General features: G+C 37.8%; 1 protein-coding gene across 1 annotated transcript; it reads left to right on the top strand.

Moving 5' to 3' along the window:
* Positions 1-443: 443 nt before the first annotated feature.
* On the top strand, positions 444-12,178 carry CCN6 (cellular communication network factor 6). Its single transcript, XM_029284071.1, has 5 exons — positions 444-583; positions 8,656-8,936; positions 9,574-9,816; positions 11,267-11,460; positions 11,897-12,178. The coding sequence occupies exons 1-5, from the start codon at positions 444-446 to the stop codon at positions 12,176-12,178; spliced, it is 1,140 nt and encodes a 379-aa protein (XP_029139904.1).
* Positions 12,179-13,230: the final 1,052 nt, after the last annotated feature.

The following is a 13,230-nucleotide window of genomic DNA, read 5'->3' as shown; positions in this document are numbered from 1 at the left end:
ATGGAGCAGTAATATTTTACTACTCAGGACATGAAAAATGAAAAAAGAACTAAACTAAAATTAAATGACTAAATGTTAAACATAAAGAAGTCCAAACTAATGACAACAAGTATAAGAACCAGCCTCAGAACTGACAATGAACATCCTGAAATGGTGGATAATGTTTGCCTTTTATGACTGACTATCAATACTAAAAGCACCAGCAGTTAATAGATACAGTACACTGCAGACTAGCCTTGGTCTTAAAAATATATATCCAGATGTGGGGATATGCCTACACATCATCACAAATATCAAATAATGAAGGCAATAATTTTCTTTATGATACTTTATGGAGGTGAAAATTGGACTTCGAAGAAGCAAGGTAGGAAGACTATTAATGTTGTGAGCTCTGAAGAATACCATGGATAGCCAAGAAAACAAACCAATGAATCATAGACCACATGCATTCAGACCTCTCACTTGAGGTACAAATGACTAAGCTCAAATTATCATATTATGCACATATTATGCAAATATCTAGCTCTCTTGAGAAGACTATAACACTTGGAAAGGTGAAAAGTAAAGAAGTACCAGCAGCAAGGTAAATAAGATTTAATTACTGTGGTGATGGATGCACCAGGCCCAAAGGGCCAGGATGGGGACAGATCATTCTAAGCAACTTCCATCTATAAAGTCCCTCGGGGTTGACATAAACTTCTCCAATCTCTCTGTTCTGCAATGCAGGGGATGAGGGGAAGGGAAAAAAAGCAATTTCTGTAAGCAATCTCTCCTGTACCTGACCCCTTCGCCCTCCACGCATTCCATATCATGTATGTCCATATGTCATAGTTGTCAGCTGATGGGGGGGATAGATATTGATCTTCTCCATCCATCTTGACTTTGGACAATCAAGGCTTTCATATAACTTTTTAAAAAATAAAATAAAGAAGGTGTAGACTAGATTGTCAGCCTTAGTCATACCTATGCCATATGCAGCATCCAAGCTACAATCAGTTTTGACACATTTTGCCAGTATGTGACAAGCATGACTTTATTCAAATTTAGGTTTTCTAATTCAGAAACTACCTTGCAGTATACTTGAAGCCTGCATCCCATTATCTTCTAGGAGATACTGCAAATTATTGACATCCACACTGGGTGCAAACTTCAGTATTATTTTAATGTTAATGTTAATACAGCATCAGTACGTAGAATAGCTTTCTATCTTTTCATCCCTTGACAAATGTCTCAAAGGAAAGTCTTTTATGCATGAGCATGCTTCTATGTCATTTAATAATTTAGATGACTACAATTTCATTATGTGCAAATTAGCCTTAAATTCATCATTACTTTCTTGGATCATTCTGACTTGGGTACTGTTTTCACAGCTTTTTATAGGAGATATATTTTGCAAAACACAAACCATCGCCAGCATTCTTGGGTCCAAAAGGAATATTAAAGCCGCCCTCCCCATTTCAACAGCTGAACGTAAGGGAATGCTTTTATGCATGGCTTCCAGCTGGCATTTCCATGGAAACAGAGAACTTGATTATCCATTCACTCACATGTGTGTAAATGGGTGAATAGTATTTCCCATCACAGAACCTTTGTGAAAAACTAAAAAAAAAAAAAAGGAGAACCTCAAGCCATCTCTTCTTTATGGAGCTTGTCATTGAATACATATTTCTATAGCAGCTATATTTAAACCCTTGAACTGACTGGCAGAAACAAAGATGTATATTGTATTTCAAAAGGGGAATTGATATCTGAATCATTATAGCAATACCAATTTATCCTATCTATTTCTATATCCGTGTCTCTGTCTCTCTCAATATATTCCTAAATCCAGCAATTAATGAGTTACTCTTTCATAAAAATTCTATGACCTTATGGGGTTACTTAGTTTACATCTCAACTATCCAGCAAAAAATTATATTTAAAATAGCTCACCATAAAGTATAAAACAATAAACAAATAAATAAATCAAAGAAAAAAATTCTAGAAGAAAAAAAAGGTTAGCAGATCGAATTTGCAGCTAGGAAATGTAAAGTTTAAAGAAACAGAAGAAAACTCTTGTCACTTTCTTGAGAAACACTGAAATAATTCAGCGGCTTTCTCCTTGGTATTGCTGTGAATCAAGATTTTTTTTTTCAAACTGTTCAACTTCCATCCTCCTGGTAACCTGCGTACTTGAAGCCGGCATGCTTCCTAAAATTTAGACTTTGGAAATGTGGTAGAAGTCACCAACCTGCTTGTGCTGCAGCCCTAAGACAACTTTGTTGCTCTAAAGCAGTGGTTCTCAACCTTTTTAATGCCGCGACCCCAACTGGTCGTAAGTCGAGGACTAAACCGGTCGTAAGTCGAGGACTTTCCCTGCCCGGGAGCGCCGCACATGCGTGGTTCCGCCCCCTGCGCCGGCCGAGGCGTAGTTGGCAAGCGGCAGAGACGGAGCAGGCCGACCACCAGCTGGCCCAGCCCAAGGGAGGTAAGGCACCTGCCAGAAAAGGGGGGAAAAATGGCGGACAGCCTTGCTTGGCGACCCCCGTGAAATGGTCGATCGACCCCAAATGGGGTCCCGACCCACAGGTTGAGAACCACTGCTCTAAAGAACATTGCAAACAAATCTTGCAAGATACTGTATATCATGGTTCCCTTCAGCCTGAAGTTCCTGGAAGAAGGGTTAGGGAAGCTCACCATCATATTCTGAGGAACAGAAATGTCTTTCGAGTGGTTACAATGAAGAGTGAAAAAGGAAGTTGTGGGAGGGTGCGAGGAAATAAAGTACAACATGGGCATACTTGAGCTGAAGAAGCTTCTTGGATGAGAAGTGAAATGTCTTCAAGGAAAAACACCTGCCTTTTGAAAAAGCAACTTTAGGATGGACATATTTGCTTTCTCTGACATTTCTTGAGAACTATTTTTCTAACCAATGCTAAAAATTCCCTGAATAATTCTTTATAAATGTTCCTTAAGCAACTGGTAATGCTGATATTACTATTTTACAGAGCTAGAGAGCTATAAGACCAACTATGGCAAATCAGCAAAGATCACAACCATAGATCTTTTACATGGCATAAAATGCATGGCATAAAAATGGCTGAATTAATCCCTACAGTGTTCGCACATTTGTATAATTTTGGGACGCAGTATTAAATGTTGCATGGTCACCCAGTTCAGGAAATGCCAAAAGAGAAAATATCTGCCTAAAAACAAACAAATACTTGACTACTGCTGTAAGCAATTTTGCATTGTAATGACGTCTAGCTTCCTCCTGCCTTCAGTGTGTGTGTGTGTGTGTGTGTGTGTGTGTGTGTGGATAAGGATGGATATTATCCTTGCTTACACTGGCTAGCATCTGTTCCCCTCCCTGCCCAGAATATTTATGGGAGTAATAAAAATCTCAAATTCACTGTCTCCAGGGGTCTATCTAGAGTTTATTTGAATTATATTTATGTCCTATGCTTTGAAATCAATGGAACTTGAGTTATAATGAAATATTCACATCTTTTCATAATAAAAGCCCTAACAGGAAACTTCCTGATACACACTCTAGGAGACAGACTTTACCCCTGACAGAAGATTACTCCTTAATATGAAATTCATAGACATGTTTGCTCGGACAGAGTCATGTTGGCAGTCTGCTAGATAAGTTGGGAAAAGGTTAAACAGTGACACCTCTAATTGGTTTGTCAAATGGAGATTGTCTGCTACCATACTGTATTTAATTACGTATATCTGCTTAACTTTCTTGTATTCCTTTTCTAGGAACTGGACATTTGTTAATATTGCCACATCCCAATACTGATATTCTCATGGATCTATAAATCATTTAAATAAATATATAAATAAATAAACAAACGTAAACGTAAACCCATGCTTTCTAGGGTATATACCAGAAATGGGCAAACAAGAGTTCACCCTCAGCATCTGCTGGATTTAAATTGTAAAAAAATGGAATATACTTCAGGCTCCAAAAATGCTCTCAGATGAGGAAGAAGCCTTTCAAATGAAAGACATTCCGAAAAGTCATTGTGACCAAACCATCCTATGGAAGAGACGGTGCTCCAGAAGAAAGAAAGAACTACTTGACAGATTGAGGGCAAAGCTTCGTCTTGGTGGAGGATTCCAAATATGAATCTGTGGGTCTTTGTCAACGTGCCGAAGAGAGGAACCTGGCAGGGTAGACAGAGGACACTTTGTCAACAGCCTGGGCTCCTGCACAGCTCAGCCTGTTCGCGCACTCTCTGCTTTTCACTTCTGCCATCCCAAGAAAATGCAGTGGGTCCTCATCTCCACCCTTCTTACAATCCCTTATACTCAGCAGGTAAGTGAGCTGTCTAGAAAGATGACCTTGTCATACCGAAGGGTGATCTGTTATCCGAACAAGCAAATCTTACTTAGAGAAAAGGGTAGGGCATAATAATCAATTGCTTCTAATTGTTTGCATTAGTTGCCTGTTTGAAGTCACACTTTTTATCACAACTTCTTGATTGAAATCCTTTCCCCCCCACAAGCTTTCAATTTGTGTATAAAATATATGTGTTTATAAGTATAAATAACAACCACAGTATAAGCTGTTGGCTCCTTTGTTTAAGATCCTATTGTAATTTCATAGCACAAATTATTCATCTTTTAAAGATACAGAATGTTATAGAGCTGCTTTCACTTCAACTACATCTTTGCATGACCACTAAAAATTATCCAAACTTATCAGAAATAGACTTTATAAAACAGTTAATTCTCTCACTTTTTAGTATGGATTTACAGAAGAGGCATTTTGCTTAATAACATTTTTTTCCTCATGAGATTCCTACAAAGTGCTTCTATTTTAATTTTTGCCCTATGAAGTTAATTGAGAAAGCTGAAGTGTTAATTCTTATAATGTGAACACAAGAAGACCAAACTAGGAATATATTGTAGAACATTCAAATGATAAAAAGGCAGATTACTGTAAGGGATAAAATGGGGGACATCTAAAATTTTTAAGGTGATCTAATCTGTTGATCTGTTAAGCATATGCTTTATTAAGGGATAATTTTAATATACTCTTCAAAACTCAAATTGTTTATCTGTTTTTATGGTGAAAATATGCTTCCTAAATCATGCTATAATTTAATTAACATAAATTAAGCTATTCTTTTGCATGGATCCAGTGTAATAGGATTATGTCATATGATATTAATTGCAAATTGGCTCTTTGTTATCTTAATAGAATGAAAGTCCTACTTAAATTGGTGTGAATATTTCAAAATGACTCAAATTCCTTTCATTTCAAAGTGTAGGACATAAATAATCCGGATCCACACTACAGTCTACAGTAGGACGGATTAAAGGTTTACCTGAATTTACTGATTGCATATTCAACAGATAGAGCTGCAAAAATCTGGGTAAGGTAGTATTTTGTATGTTACCTTGCTGCCATCTGGTGGTTCTCTGGATTTTTGCAGCTCAGATCTGGTAGCCTATTTTATTTTATTTTATTGCTTTTTAATTTTATTTCTAATTGATTGCTCAACTCGTTAGTTTTTTTTTAATTCTGGAAAGGACTTTTGAAAGATTGACTTCTGGTTGATTAACCAAACCAGAACTAGAGCTGAAAGAAGAGTTGTTATAGTGTATGGAATTAAATACAAAAAAGAAATAAAAAGGAAAAAATGATTTTAGATATTCTCAAATATTTGCCTTGCATGAAATATGCAGGTCCATTATGCCTCCAAGTTAGCATCTCAATAAGACTTTCAGCTTCCTGAATGATACCACACAGCATTATTAAAATTATAATTTTTAAAAAATAAAATGATAAAGATCATTAAAATTAGGGGCATGAACATTTCCATGAGCAAAAAACATGATGTCTGACTACTTCAAGGGAGGCAAAACACCACAATTGAAGAATGAAGCTAGCTTTTGTTTTATTTCAATTTAAGTACAGAATCCAGTGCTCTGTGATAATTTGGCACTGCAATTCAAAGAATTCCCAACTGGAGTCCAGGTTGGAGAATGCTGTAACCAAGGATATAACCCTGTAAAAGTGTTGTGCTTTGTTGAATAAACTCCAGATGGGAAGGTTTACAAATAGCACCAAACTATATTGTTTTACAAATTACAATGATTGGTGCATACAACAGGCTAAGCCAAATTATAGTATGGATTAGAGTGCTATATGAACCTTCTCTAAATGAAAAGTAGTATGGGAAGTCTCTGTAGGAAAGCAAATGTTCTTTGTTCCAGAATATCTTAATTTGGTACTTTTTTTGTCCTGCAACTGCAATAATCTTTGGTTAGCATACCCACTGGCTGTGCTGATTGAGGGTGATAGGCGTCATCGTTAGCCATTTAGTCATATCTGACCCTCAATCACTTTATAGACCAGACATGTGAAACTCGCGATGTCACGTGACATCGTGCAACGTATCGGGACGGTTTTGCCATTGCCGGCAATCGGGTGGGCGTGGCTTCCGGATGATGTGTCCGGCCCACGGGCCGGCAGTTTGACATCCCTGCTATAGACCAACACTCTCTATGCACCTCTTTCTCACACCACCTCCTTCAGATCCGCCATAGTCATCCCGATGTCATCCTTCATAGTGTCCAGTCAGCAGCTACTACAGTGGCCCCTTCTTTTTCTTCTGATCGTGCCCAGCATGATTGACTTTTCGAGTGAGTCAGCTCTCATGACGTGATTGAAGTATGACAGCCTCTGTTTGGGGGTCTTGGCTTAAAGTGATATTTTGGGGGCGATTTGGCCTAGCACTTCGTTTGTTATTTTTGCAGTCCACAAGGTGTGTAATAGTTGCCTCCAGCATCACAGTTCAAAGGCATCCACCCTTCTCCTATCTGCCTTTTTCAGAGCCCAGGTTTCGCAGCCATAAGTAGTAATTGGAAAAATTATTGTGTTAACTAATCTTTTCAAGTGCTACACATCCTTCCAATCTCAGGGCTGCAGTCATCACTTTGGTCGATTTTAGAGCCCAGGAAGATGAATTCCTTTACTGTTTTGATGGTATCATTGTCGATCTGCACTCTGACCTGTGTGTTCTCTGCAGTTGTTGTTATCTTTGTTTTCTTGATGTTAAGGTGCAGTCCAAATTTGGGGTGATAGGAGCTGGAGTTAAATCCATCTGTAATGTATTGAATCAGAGAAGAAAACATCTAGGAAACATCCTTAAGTATAAATGTATATAAGGACACATTTGTATAAATGTATATAAGGACACATTTGCTGGTCTCTGCTTTCCATGTGGACTGAGAGTAAAACTGGGTGAAAATATTTTGCAGCATCAACATCCTCCTCCATGAACTGCCCTGATCCACATAGGTATATACTCTCAAGGCCAATAAAGTTATTTTGGCCATTTACCCCAATCGGCAGAGAAATATAGTAATGAATCTTCCTGAGGTAATTGTCTTGACCTGCCTGTGTGCCCTGAGTGATATGGAGTCGTTCCACTCCAATGCAACTCCAGACAAAGTCTCCTTCCATCTGGATTCTTAATGCATGTATTGCTGAACCAAGCACACTTGACTTGGCTCTTTGAGATATTAAACAAAGCTGAAGAGAGCACATAGATATGTAAGTCAATTGCAGTCCAGTTAAATCAGTTTTCACTATGCCTGCATGCCAAGAAATGTCATGCTTAGACCAAGATGTGACACAGATGTCCTATTTGGCCTCATTTGCCTTGATATCCCTGGTAGGGGGTGTTTGTCATTTGGTTGATAGTCTTGTGCTTCAGAAATATAAGAGAAAATGTCTTTTTCTGTGGCAAGGCTAATGGTTGCCTTTGTTTAGCCAAGGAAGATAATAATAATAATAATAATAATAATAATAATAATAATAATAACAACAACAACAACAACAACAACAACAACAACAACTGCTTCCATCCTGCGACGATATCTGTAATACCATCAAACATCCACGTCTGCCTATCCCAGGTCCTTGGTAAGGACTCGATAGGTAGACAAAATGCCAAATCCAGTCTGAACATCTGGCTGACTGTGCAATGATCATAATAATAATAATAAAGTTGGAAGGGACCTTGGAGGTCATCTAGTCCAACCCCCTGCTCAGGCAGGAAACCCTATACTATTTCAGACAAATGGCTGCCCAGTCTCTTCTTAAAAACTTCCAGTGTTGGAGCATTCACAACTTCTGGAGGCCGGTTGTTCCACTGATTAATTGTTCTAACTGTCAGGAAATTTCTCCTTAATTCTAGGTTGCTTCTCTCTTTGGTTAGTTTCCATCCATTGCTTCTTGTCCTGCCTTCAGGTGCTCCCTGTGACTCCCTCCCTGTGGCAGCTCCTGAGATATTGGAACACTGCTATCATGCCACCCCTCATCCTTCTCTTCATTAATAGATGATAGACATATTGTTCTCTTGCTTTGGTCCTGAATCTTCAATGGCTCATGAGATCAGGCTGTAGGGAAACACATTAGGCATTACTTTTAGGACTCCTAAATAGACTTGTATGCATTATGCTATTTTGTGTATTAGGAATCATTGAGGTGGAAGAGTAATTGTACAGGTTGTAGAGTGACCCACCCTCTTGTAATAAAAGGATATTAATATTCAGGATTTTGTTGCACTTGGAAAAAAAACAAGTCGTAATATGTCACTGCAAGCTTTCCAGCTCTCAGATGAGTCCACCTGTATGAAAGCTTTCTTTCAGGGCATCAGGCCAAAGGCAACATCAAGGAAAGAGTGGAGAAGGCGCAGCCAACAGTGAACTGCATCAGCACCAAGAGTTATGTCACTGGCCCTGCAGATGCCCACCTGTGCCAAGCTGCAGGCCTGGGGTGAGCCTGCTGAGAGATGGCTGTGGATGTTGCTGGATGTGTGCCAAACAAGCAAACACCACCTGTAATGAAGCAGAGGTCTGTGACCATCACAAGGGACTCTACTGTGATTACTCTGCAGATAAGCCTAGGTATGAAAGAGGAATATGTGCATGTAAGTCTCCACTGTTTTCTTTTCTATTTCTTATCAAGGGGCCGCAGGGCCGCAAAGAAAGGGCACTCCCAACTGACCCACGTTCTGTACCCTGCTATTTTTCTTCCAAAACAGAGATAAGGCAGCACACTCTGAAATAGTGGCTTGTATCACTCTCTGAAATAACAGAACGTATTCTTTAGCTATTAACGACACTGAAAATTAATTGAACAAGTGAATTTTTGAACTGGAACTTTCTTAATTGTTAGGAATCTAGTCCCACCAAAGCTTTCCAAAGCTAATTAAATAGATTTCCCCTTTTAAAAAGATTTTTAGGATTAGAAAGCTGAGATAATGGAGATATACCATTAGATCCTGTTGTTGTTTTTTTGTCTATGGAAAATACTGAAGAACAACAGAAAATATGAACTATCAAACAAGAATGCCTCAAATCTTAACAAACCTGCATGTGTTTTTATGTGCATGCAAAGTGTTTTGAATAATGCGAAACATTCTTTAATACTAATTACAGGCTTCATTATTTATTAAATTTATATTCCATCCATTTTCTTGATAGGTAACTTCAAACATATTGCCTGCGATATTTATATTTAATTGATTTCCCTGACATTTATTTATTCTGTTTTGCTATTTCAAGATATGATAGCCGTTGGCTGTGAGCTAAATGGTATGTACTACACCAATGGCCAATCTTTCCAGCCTTCTCCTCTGTTTTCGTGCCTGTGTGTGAACGGTGCCATTGGATGCACACCGGTGTTCATCCCGAAGTCAGCATCAAATGACTGTGCATTGCACAAGGACAAAAAGAAGGATGGACATTCCAACTGTGCTTTAGGGCATTTGGAAGAATGGCGATCAAGACATTACCGAATAATGTCAGGTATACAAGGTTGGACCAATGAAATATTATTGCTGTTAAAAAAAAAGAAAAGAACAGAAGACGTATCTCATTAACTAAAAAAAAAACTAATAATAAGTATTTTATTTGTTAAATTTAGTTGCCATCTATCTCCACCATAGGGCTGCTCTTTTTTTTTCTTTTTACCAAAAAGCAACAAGATTTGAGAACAGGGCTGGTCTCTCCACATCTGCCAGATATCCAAGAATATTCTACTTCCCCCGTAAATTAGAATCCATTCAAAATCATGCACATGGCTGCTAAAGTTTCAGGATAGTCTGGCATTATCATGAGATCTTGTGTGATTTCTGCAATCTCATGTGAAACGTTTACCTTGAGAGATTGGCTTTCTTTGTGAGGGCAGGGGAGGAAGAAATGCCTGACCTACTGCATGATGTCAAACTCAGGGCCAGAAAAGCTGATGCCTGTTTCAAGCTTGCTGGGAAGCTCCACTTTTTAATTTGGGGTTCAAGGATACCAATCCTTTTCTCACACCTGACATATTAGGATAAATAAGCAATTGTGGAAAAGCTGCCTCAAATTCTAAAAACCAAGCAGCTGACCACTTTTATGCTATTAATACATGGTTTGCACGCAGCCTTATAAATAATTGTTTTCACAGTCGTTTATTTTGCCAGATGCGAAGCTTTATTGGAATGTCCGCTGTCTTTCTTGCTTTTTTCATTCACTGTCCTAGTTAACAAGTCCCTGTAGAAAAGGCAATGCAATTACGTTACATACAATAAATCTAAATATACTATCTGTTAAAATATGCCGCTTTGTAACCTCGCTTTATTTATTTCAGATCTGTGACAGTTTTTACTTTGCTTCCTGCACTGAGATTTTAAGCTGCTGTTTACTTCCCAGGTATCCTGGCTCTTCTGCTTTGTCCCTTGAGCTGTTTATGTCTGGTCAGTCATTCTCTGAAACTCCCATCAGGATTTGCTAATGGAGACTTTAAAAAAACAGTTTAACACAGAGAATCGTTAGTGCTCAAAATCTTTAAGTTTGGTCATTCCTCTTGAAGAAAATCAAATTCATATAGAATTAAGTTCAAGAGTAAGAGGTACCAAAATCCTGTGAAATGTCATGAAAATTTGAAGAGGCACACATCCATTGGCCAATTCTGCAAAAAACCTTAAGCTTATGAACTTAAATCAGGGGTCTTCAAACTTGGCCCTTTTATGACTTGTGGACTTCAACTCCCAGAATTCCTCAGCCAGCCATGCTGGCTGAGGAATTCTGGGAGTTGAAGTCCACAAGTCATAAAAGGGCCAAGTTTGAAGACCCCTGACTTAAATATAGTGCCATTTTTAAAATCATTTTTGCCATATTTTATCTTATCCTATTATGGTTTACGTGCTGAGGTATCATTCAATATTTTTAGCCTTTAGTTTAAAATGTAAAAAAATAATATATTTCTGCCTTTTAGCTTTCAGAAATGTTCCTCTTATTTTGAAAAAGAAATGCCTCGTACAAACAACTCCATGGACACCTTGTTCCCGAACTTGTGGTATTGGCATCTCTGACAGGGTGACCAATGGAAACAGTAAATGTGAAATGAGGAAGGAAAAGAGACTGTGTTATATTCAACCCTGCCAAGCAAATTTTACAAAGATTCTGAAGGTAAATTGTAAGGCCCAAACTGCCTCTTTACTCAGAAAGCAAATGCTTAATGAATACAGATTTAAAAAGAAATATAGTGCATGGATGATTGTGCAGAGCTATCATTTTGCCCTTTAGTTGAGTTATGGGCTAGGAAATAGTAGGGTCGAGGAACAGGAGTCAGGATTAATAGCTCAGTCATTTTAGTTCTGTGGGCCTTTTCCTACATTTATATCTACCAATTACTTGTAATTAAGGATTTGTTGCCTTCTGTCTGTTTTAGTGATTGCTGATGGAGGGGGTAGGCATTTTACATCAGTTGCATTGAGTTCTTATGCTGGCAGCCCATTATAAATTTACTTGACCAAATTACGTAAAAAGCTGCCCTAAATTCTACTATGTAATACAGTATGCATATTGACCATAATTTTCTATGTTTTCTGTGTGTATTTTTGAGATTCCAAAAGGAAAAACGTGTCGGCCCACCTTTCAGCTCGCTAAAGCTGAGAAACTAGTCTTCTCTGGATGCACAAGCAGACAAATATACAAACCTGTGTTTTGTGGAATCTGCCTGGATAAGAGATGCTGCATACCCAATAAGTCTGTAATGATTACAGTACAGTTTGATTGCCCCGAGGAAGCATCCATCAAGTGGAAGATGATGTGGATTACATCTTGTGTTTGTCAAAAGATATGTGATGATCCAGGAGACTTCTTTTCTGAACTCAGGCTTTTATAAGAAATGTGTGGAAAGAAAATACCCCCTCCTTTTTTTTTTGCCATGAAAAAGGTGGCCACGTCCATATTGAATGCAATTCACTATCCAGTATATAAAATATTAACCAAAAGGATTATTTTAAAATAGTTTTGAATGCCTTTAAACCTTAAGAATAAAAAGGAACCATATGAGAAAAAAACACTTATTTGCAGTATTATAGTCACTCTGAGCAAGAAGCAAATAATTAGCGGCCTCATGTGTTGATTTCAATTGGTGTGTTGATTTCAACACAATTCCTGAATATAATAAAACAGATTTACTTCAACCTGGTTATATACTTGAGAAAAACATCTTCATGCACATGGAATGGACCCATTTTATGTTATAGATATGGCTTGCTTGTTATAACTTTCAAAAATTCATCTTTTTGGAGTTGGTAGGTATCTTCTTCAAAATATCTACGCATCACAATATGATTCAAAATGTCCACCTTTCATAACTCAACATGCCCATATAATTTAGTTTGCATTTAGCAGTAACTCCCCAAATCTCAGTCAACAGCATAGCAAAACTAGCAATACTGTATATATATTTTGGTAGAAATAGAGACTGTAGAATTTCATTTTACTCTCAACCTGAAGATTTGCTCTATAACTGCTGTTTTTGTTAATCTTTCTACCCAACCATCAGAAGAAACTGGAAGGATCCTGGTCCGCATAATGATTATAATAATAATTAATAATTATGACAGTGTTTCATTTTCAAGAACACATAGAAAAATGCATCTCACTCAAAGCCACAGACTTCTGAAAGACTGCATCACACTTGGCTCTGAATTAGAATAACATCCAATAAAACTAGCAGTGTGTGTGCCTAAACCTCAGTTAAATTGGAGTAACTGATAGAATCTGAAACAGGGAACTGGATTCTAAACTAGACAGCTTTTACTTCATATTGGGATTTCTGTCTGCAGTAAACCTCATAGGTCAATAGGACAGTCAGCAAATATTGCACAGGTAATAATTCCAAATTCAAAACAAGGAATTATTTTACACTTATAAGGTATTAATATA

Source organism: Protobothrops mucrosquamatus, unplaced genomic scaffold (assembly GCF_001527695.2).
Source record: "Protobothrops mucrosquamatus isolate PMUCROS unplaced genomic scaffold, P.Mucros_1.0 scaffold357, whole genome shotgun sequence".
NCBI lineage: Eukaryota > Metazoa > Chordata > Lepidosauria > Squamata > Viperidae > Protobothrops > Protobothrops mucrosquamatus.
This window is presented reverse-complemented; position numbering and strand designations above follow the sequence as displayed.